Source organism: Pelmatolapia mariae, linkage group LG16_19 (assembly GCF_036321145.2).
Source record: "Pelmatolapia mariae isolate MD_Pm_ZW linkage group LG16_19, Pm_UMD_F_2, whole genome shotgun sequence".
In the NCBI taxonomy this organism is placed as follows: domain Eukaryota; kingdom Metazoa; phylum Chordata; class Actinopteri; order Cichliformes; family Cichlidae; genus Pelmatolapia; species Pelmatolapia mariae.
The window spans coordinates 60,872,272-60,881,185 of NC_086241.1; the positions used below are offsets into that span (position 1 = coordinate 60,872,272).

An 8,914-nucleotide genomic window follows, 5' to 3' on the forward strand; every position below is an offset into this window, starting at 1 on the left:
ATGACAATAAAGAGTTATTTTATTTCTTATCCTAACTTATCTTATATGACCTCGGTGCATTGGCTTTGATCACTTTCATTGTTTTACTATTTAATTATTTAAAAGACCAGCAGGTCGCTGTCTCTGCAGAAAAAAGCTTTGAAGTCCATCACCACTTTCCCACAAAAAAAAAAATACACAAAGATGGCATCTACAGTTGCATAAAACCACATTTTTCCTTAATTTGACCCAGAGTGGTGCATCTAAAATCAATTTGAATAGACGTGGGTCCAATTTGACCCACAGCAGCCTCGATTTTTCTTTATTTTAGCAAAATGAATTAAGTTTCCGGCTTAAAATGACATTTAGGGGATTTTTACTGCTATTAAATGGCTAAAAAAAATCATTAAATTGACTTTCTATGCGTGCTTAAGAGGGGGCAGATGAATTACGTTTAACAAAAAGATTAGAAACATTTGAAACAAGTGACTCTGTCTTTGTCTTTTTGTTGTTAATACTTTATTAACTAAATTAGCTTAATTTCTTTTTATGACATTTCACTTTAAAACCATTGCCCCCAGCTGCAAACTCAGTGGGCCCTGTTACGTAACGTCTCCAGTAGCCGTCTTGTCACGCATCGAACTACAATCCCATGATCCTGCGCGTGGTTCAACCTTCACCCCATCCGTTTGCAGCTCGCACCCCCATTCCTGCTTTGACATCAGCTGTTCCGCCTACACTTCGGTAGCATCCTGCTGGAAGAGGCAAAGGAGCGCAGATTCATAGCATGATGTTCCTTTTATTAATTATCGCGGGCCTCGGAGTGGTGACGCTGCTGGTGATTTTATTTGCGCCACAAATAAGGTAAGCGCCCACTTCACGCGCTCAGTCATTAGAATTTAAACGCAGAGTTTAACACTGGATGTCAGGACAGGTTATTACTTGGTTAACAAGACATTTAGGTGGTGTGGTGTACTTATTACGATGAGGATCAGTTTGATTAATGAAGCCACATGATCGTTAATTGTGAATGCTTTACGTTAACGGTGATTTCACACGAGGCTGCTGATCAATGAAATAGAAAAATTGAGCTGTGGGAGGGTGTTTTTTTTTTCTTGCACAGATGAACCGGGTGTCTTCCGTCTGAGCTGCTCGGGCCTATCAGCAGCCGGAGCGTGGGAGGAGTTATATATGCATACAACACTCCAAGAGAGCTATTGGTTATGTGGCGGCCCTGCTCACTGGCGTGTGTTTCGCACCACTTGCACACTTCACTATGCAAGTTTTTGTGTGAATAATTAACCCGGTTTCACCACAATGCCAGCTTTAACGGGGGCATAGCATTTAGAGACTGCAGAAGGAGCTGCTAGTCATTTAAATGGAGCTGTCTGCTGCATTTGATGATGCAGAATTTGTGTAGTATAAATCACCCTTGTTTGTGTGTGTGTGTGTGTGTGTGTGTGTGTGTGTGTGTGTGTGTGCAGAAAATATGCAGCAGGAGGAGTGTGCAAGTCCACAACTCGTCTTGATGGGAAGACGGTTCTCATCACTGGAGCCAACACAGGAATTGGGAAGGAGACTGCCCTGGATCTGGCAATTCGAGGTGCCTCTTTAAATCCATAACCTGCTGCTGAGAGAAATCAGCAGTCTCTTAAAGCAATAAGACTGAAATCAGTGTCCTTGCCCCATTTAAAATATTCATAATAAAATGGACCATGGTGTGACACAATTAGCTGTTGTGGTCTCAAGGAAATCCTCGCTTTAAATGTAGTCACATAAATACTTGACTTGTTGTATGACTATAATATGGTCAATATGCCATCACTCTGGGTTTGGAATGGGTATAAAGTTTTATTTTGGTTTAATTAAGAAAAAAAACAACAATTCAATCCTATGAGTGGGTCATGACCTCCAACCGTAGCTTCAACCCTAACTTCATGTATGAAAGGGATTGATGCATATCAGTTAGAATGATTTTTTTCTCACCTCAGTCCAAATACTCAGGGGCGTTAACAAAATGTTAAAGAAATACGTAAAAAACACTTAAATATTCTGAAAGCACAGGATTAGGACTAGGTTTGTCGCTGATGATGACTCACATGCCATTAAAATCTTAAGAATTTGATATAGAAGGCAACTGGATTTCTTTAAAGTTTGTGAAGAGGCTTCTTTAGTTCTGAACTGAACAATTATTTTTTTTCACTTCCAGCCAGGTCAATTTAGATTGCTTTTCCCCCCCATTAATAAATTATATAATCATTTAAACGCTTTTTTGATTATATTTAAGCATGACAAATGTGCAAAAAAAATCTAAGGAATCAGGAAGGGAAAAATGCTTTTTCCATGGCACTTTATACCTCACAGCATTAAGTTACTCTTTAATGCTTTTTAGTGGATGACATTGTAACAGATTAAATCTTTCAACAGTCTCAAATATTTCCTGCGTGTGGGACTTAATAATTACTTGGCCTTTAAAAATAAATTGCATTCTCTAAAAGGCTTTCTGAGTCATCAGTGAAAATGCTTTTCTACATCACTAACAGGTAAGCTACATAATTTCCCTAGGGATTAAATCTGATTCTTCCTAACCACACACCAAACCTCTATTTGGCTTCATCTCTTTGTCAATAGTTTAGTTGCTGCTTCTTTGTCACCTGGTAGGAGCTCGGGTGATCATGGCATGTCGAGATGTGGAAAAGGGTGAGGAGGCTGCGGCCAGTATACGAGCCAGTTACCCCGAAGCACGAGTGGAGGTCCGGGAGCTCGATTTGGCAGATACGTGCTCTATACGAGCCTTCGCACAGAAATTCCTAAGAGGTGAGCACAGGTTAGCGTTTTAATACTCACATCTACAGAGCCCAAGTGTGTGGTTATTAAATAGGTTTTTTTTGTGTGATGCTCTCTTCTTTTTCAGAAGTCAACCAGCTACATATCCTTATAAACAACGCTGGGGTGATGATGTGCCCCTACACGAAAACTGTCGATGGCTTTGAGATGCATATCGGAGTCAATCATTTGGGTAGGGCTTTTATCGAACCTGTTGTAATCAGTGAATCGTTGCAATTAAATCAATTAGTCTCCAATGTGGGGACAGTTATTTCCAAAATAAAATACACTGAAAGGATGATTCTTACATGTTGCAGGCCACTTCCTATTGACGTCCCTTCTAATCGGGCTTTTAAAGCGCAGCGCTCCAGCTCGGATTGTGGTAGTCTCCTCTCTGGCACACAACTTCGGCTGGATCCGCTTCCATGACCTTCACAGCCAGGGCAGCTACAACAGCGGATTAGCATACTGCCAGAGCAAACTGGCAAATGTACTGTTCACCAGAGAGCTGGCTTCCAGACTCAAAGGTACACAAACCATTGTAACCAGTAACACAAAGTGTGGGAGAAACTATGTGACATTCATATCCGAGAGAGGAATGATGAGCATTTGTGCCAAGGGTGATCACGAGGTGTTCTGAGGCTTCTTAAATGAAAGACTCAACTATAAAATGTGACAACACAGTCTTTCATAAACACGCTTTTGAAATGGAAGTATGTCGCCAAAGCCAACATGAAAATTTACAGAAGAAATGTTTTTACCTAAAATTTAAGCTGATAAAATAGTGACAAAAAGTTGGTGCATTTCTTTCACAGGAACTAATGTCACAGTGAACTCGGTTCATCCGGGGACGGTAAACTCTGACCTGACCAGACATTCGACTCTGATGACGATATTGTTCACCGTCTTCTCCGTGTTCCTGAAAACTCCACGGGAAGGAGCACAGACTAGCATCTACTGTGCCATTGCAGAGGAACTGCACTCTATCTCTGGGAAACACTTCAGGTAAGACACAAAGAAAGACAAAGGAAGTGAAAAATCTGTATAAGCACCAACCTATAATTTGTTCGTGCTACCAAACTTTCCATCCTGACCACAGAGCATTTGACACCTTAGTCTACATGAATGACTCCAACATGGTTTTGCCATTAAAGAGTTTGTCATTGTTATTAATTTATCAGCCTGGTTTTACACTTAAAGGAAATTTATTTTTCACTGCTGGGACCTTTTAGATGAATATTATATCACAACATTTGTCAAAGGACCTTAGAAAAATCGTAAAACGTAGGCAGGAAGCTGGAAAAAGCTACAGTAGCATTTCTGGGTAACTAGTTTGTCCACACCACAATGACACACACTGTATACAAGTGGAGGATATTTAGGACCTTTGCTACTTATCCTTAGTGTGGTGGTCTGCGTACACCAAGATGACAGTGTGTAATACCAGGTTGGAGCCCCTTTTGCCTAAATATCAGCTTTGATATTTAAACTCTCAGCTGGTACTAAGAAGTCCAAAATCTGCCAAGAAAATATTCCCCACACCACATTATTGGTTGGTATAAGGCAGAATGGGGCCATAGTCTTATGTTGTTTATACCAGATATTGTCTCTACCATTTGAATCTCACGTCAGAAATCAAGATTAGATTGGAACAATCTTCTATTGTCCAATTTTGGTTAGCCTGTGTAAACTGTAGTCTCAGTTTCCTGTTCTTAGCCGATAGCCGTGGTATCAGGTATGGTATTCTGCTGCTGTAGGTTCAGCATGTTCTGTGCTCAGAGGTGCTCTTCTGCATACCTTGGGTGTAATAAGTGTAATTTGAGTTACTGTTGTCTTCCTATCAGCTCAGAGCAATTTGGCAGTTCTCCTCTGAGCTTAGTTTGTGACATTTTCACTCGGTGAACTGCTTCTCACTGGATATTCTTTCGTTTTTGGACCATTTTCTTTAAACTACAGAGATGTAAAATCCCAGTAGACACCAGTGGTTTCTGAAATATCAACCAGCAACTTTCAGAGTGACTTAAATCACCTTTCTTCCTCTTTCTGATGTTCGGTTTAAAATGTATTTCATGTCTGCATCCTTAAATGCATTGAGTTGCTGCCATGTGATTGGACAGCTGTACCTAACAAATTAGCTGATACTCAAGTTTGCAAAAGTCGGCCTGGATATTCCACAACAGTTATAAATTGTTTTGTTGCCTTAGAAAAAATATGTAGAAATGCAAAAATGTTAAGTGCGGAGTAAAAAAAAAAAAAGGCAGCAACACCAGAACCTTGTCCGCGCTGTGAAACTGGGTAACATGGCAGAATGGTTTGAAACCTGTACGTCTTGCAACAATTTTTACAAAACTGTAACAAATTTTACAGGGTAGTAGTCTATGATGGGAAGTTTAGAAGACGTTGTCTGATACACAAAACAAGCATGCAAATAAAAGAACATTACATGGAAGCTAAAAAGGGAAGAAATGGTCAAGTCAAACCATGTACCTTAAACCAACTCGGGTGCTGTGGAATGAAATGAAGAAGAAAACGGTGAACTGAAACAATTTTCCAGAATGTAATATTCAGTTTCACTTTTAGCAGCCACACAAAACATCTGATGGAAGGCGTTACCGCTAAAGAACATTCTAGAAATTGCTTGATTCTACTGTTAGTTTTGCCAGCCTGCTTTTCAAGTTCACTGAACACGTGAGAAGTACAAATGCTTGTGTGCTATTAGTTTTGTCAGATTGTTTTCGGCTATAATTGTAACATGGATGAGCAGCTGAATGTTTTTTTATGTAAACTAATGCCAAAACTCTAGTGAACCTAAAGGTTTTCTTTTTTTCCCTTTGCAGCTTGACTTCTTTTCTTCTTTTTTTTTGACTTTTTGAATTTTGATCAGAAATAAGGACGCATGTACCGATTGGATTTAATATTTGTTTTTGTAGTAGAGACTTTGCAATCTTAACCACTAATGTCCACTACCTGATGACACCTGAAGAAAAAAAAATTCACAAGTCACACAGAATTTCAGCACATGGAGAAAGTAACCTGTCAAATCAAATCCAGAAAAAGTAGGAGAAGCACAGTTTCAGCTCTAGTGGGTGTAGTTGTGTTTTTGTTTTTTTTTCCCCTCCATCTTTCCATTCCTCCTTTCTCTTGCACGTACCCGATTCAGGGTTGGGGGCTGGGGCCTATTCCGGCTGTCATAAGGCAAGAGTCGGGGTATACCCCTGCCAGGCCACTCAAATTCATACCTACAGGCAATTTAGAATCACCAATTAGCCTAACTGAACCCTGGAGGCCCCAGTCTGGTGGATTTGAACCCACTACCTTCTTGCTGTAAGGCACCATTGCGTTGGTTGTGCTTCTTTGCTTTTATTTTTACAACTTTGCACATAAAGATGTTCAGTGTCTTTGTAAGCTGACCGAGCACTGGATCCAATGTTTGGATCTGAGTAACTGATACTTCTTATGACTTAAAAAAAGCTTCTTGGGGAAAAAAAAAAAAAGATAATGCTTATACGATTACACAAGGTAAAAGAGATCCTTGTGTCCAGGGTGATGACTCACAGCATCATAAGTTCTTATGTAATAACCACTCCTCCTCCTTTCATTTCAGTGACTGCGCCCCTGCCTTTGTGGCCCCACAGGGAAGAAGTGCGGACACGGCGAGGAGACTGTGGGACGTCAGCTGCGAGCTTCTTGGAATCGAGTGGGACTAATTAGGCTTTCGACCGCCATCTATCTCAGCTCTCCAAGGAGTCCTTAACATTAACGTTTTTCATTGATTTAATTAATTCCATTATTGTTTTGATGTTCTGTACTTTCCTACCTAATAAGCAGTCAGGTAATTTAAGTAAGAGGTACTATAATGTGAAGTTGCTTTTTTGTGTAATAATATATTAATTACATTATAATAACTTGAGTATTTTGGTGCTCTACAACAGCTTCTCAAACCAAAAGCACTCAACCATATTATCATGTAAACACAAATACCTTTTCGACTTTATATTTTTTGTGACACAATGTGAATAGTGTAGGCAAAAAAGCAACTTGATGTGTTGAAATGCTGTAGGATACAGTAAGGAGTCAACACAGGGTAAAAGACCAGCATCTTTATCAAGTATTATGTTTTTTCCAAATGATTTTTCCTGAATTCGCAGTTAAATTGCTTGACTTTAGTGCCAGCATTTCTTAACAACTGCAGGGGTTCTTACAGTGTTTCCAGGTTGATTAAAATTTATTAAAGTATTAAACATGCGCGACAGTCTGAGCCAAAATCACTGCTTAAATAGCATAAATGTATTTTGTCATAACTCTACTAGTCGATGTACAAGATAAGATTTTTTTTCTATTATAGACAACGAATAGTTGAGATTACATTCATATTTCCAAAGATTGTTTTTGTTTTGTTTGTTTTTTTACCCCCTACTCAGTGCGATCTGCACATTCCTGTAAGAACTAGTTTGAAATTTATAAGGATCTCTTTAATCATGTTTCCTTTGCAGCATTCACATGCAGGTTTGTCAGGAGTTTACATTCTGTGTTTTATACAAGTCAAAACATGCCTTTTACTACACTTACATTCATGTTACCAGTTGAATGTTTACATTTTATGTAAATAAAACTGAAATATTACTAAAACGCTTGTCATCTTCTTTAGGCTGCTCCCTTTAGGGGTCACCTGCCTCCATCTCACCCTATCCCTAGCATTCCTCATCTGTCGCACCAAGCTTCTCTTCCTTCCATCCAGAAACCATCTCTGTGGTTTTCTTCCAAACTGGGAGGCCCAAGTTCAACATTTGTTGTCCAATCTCCGCAGCCTTGCCTCTCCAGCTTTGTCTTTCATTTTTAATCCTGTGTCTCCGAGTCACTCGCAAAGAAAATCTTCAACTCTGCCACTTCCTTGAACTCTTTTAGATCCAAAATTGAGAGAATGAAATGCACGAGTACCTAAGATTAGGTGGACAAAGATGATTTACACAGCACATGCGAGTCAGGTTTCATCACACTGTTACTGTTAATAAATAAACTAAAAGGGAAAATATTACAGGACTTAATGAAAATGTGGCAGCTTTTTTAACAAGGCAACTATCCGGTGGCCTCAAATGTCAGAAATTTTGCAAAAAACCATTCCCCATGTAAATCATCAAAATCTTATAGCTATTTAAAAATAACGGCAAAGGCAACACATCCAGTTCTGAAACAGAAATGCTCGTTCTTTTTTTTTTTTTTTATAAATAGGCATGCTCATTTTTAATTTGATGTCAGCATAACATTAAAAACAAAAACAAAAAAAAAAATCAAAGAGAGTGGAAAAGTTGTGTAACACTCAAACAAAAACACAATTTAAAAACATCCCATAACTGATTTGTTGCAAACACGACTGTGTTTAAAAAGAGGATCTAAGAGCCTCAGACTTTTACCACAGTTTAACACATTTAGAATAAAGTTTCTCAATATTAAACTATGAATAAATAAACAGCGATTTTATCATATATTGGACATAATATCACTGGAATTTAAGCGAACTGTGACTTATCTCACAATTTTATTTAAGAAATCTGTTGTACAAACATGGGTAGGTTTCACATCTGTGGAGGCACTGTTAATGTTGCTATATGCACACACTCCACAGTTGGAGCAACAGTTGCTGGCATCAGATGCCCTGTTCTTAATGCAAAGTAAGATAATGCCAAACTACAAGTATAACGCATTGCTCTGGAGGGGTCTGCGTGGGTTGCAAACTGGCATGCCTGCAGCCAGACCCTGTCAATAAAAAAATACAACAAAGGAAGCACCAAACCATGGGACACTAAAAAAGCTACAGCATATGATCTCCTCCATTTTCTTACATAAGGCGCTAGTTTTTTGTATTTTGAGACAGAGTTGCTTTGTTTTTTCTATATTTACATATCCTAATAATGGAAACATTTTACACTTAAATTACTGAATGTTGTTCTATATCATCTATTAAATTTATATTTGTTAAACGTTTGTTTTTACATGATTTTTAACAAATGTTGATGTTTGCCTCAGGAAACAGTGCATAATTCCAGTAAGGCTAAAACCAACAGTGGCTTTCATTATTTATTTATCTCACAATCCTCTTCTTTAATAATAG

At 38.7% G+C, this 8,914-nt stretch overlaps 1 protein-coding gene across 1 annotated transcript; it reads left to right on the forward strand.

The window, feature by feature from the left end:
• Positions 1-682: 682 nt before the first annotated feature.
• rdh12 (retinol dehydrogenase 12) lies at positions 683-7,413 on the forward strand. Its single transcript, XM_063499191.1, has 7 exons — positions 683-843; positions 1,464-1,582; positions 2,641-2,796; positions 2,894-2,998; positions 3,123-3,332; positions 3,621-3,810; positions 6,410-7,413. The coding sequence occupies exons 1-7, from the start codon at positions 767-769 to the stop codon at positions 6,510-6,512; spliced, it is 960 nt and encodes a 319-aa protein (XP_063355261.1). The 5' UTR covers positions 683-766; the 3' UTR covers positions 6,513-7,413.
• Positions 7,414-8,914: the final 1,501 nt, after the last annotated feature.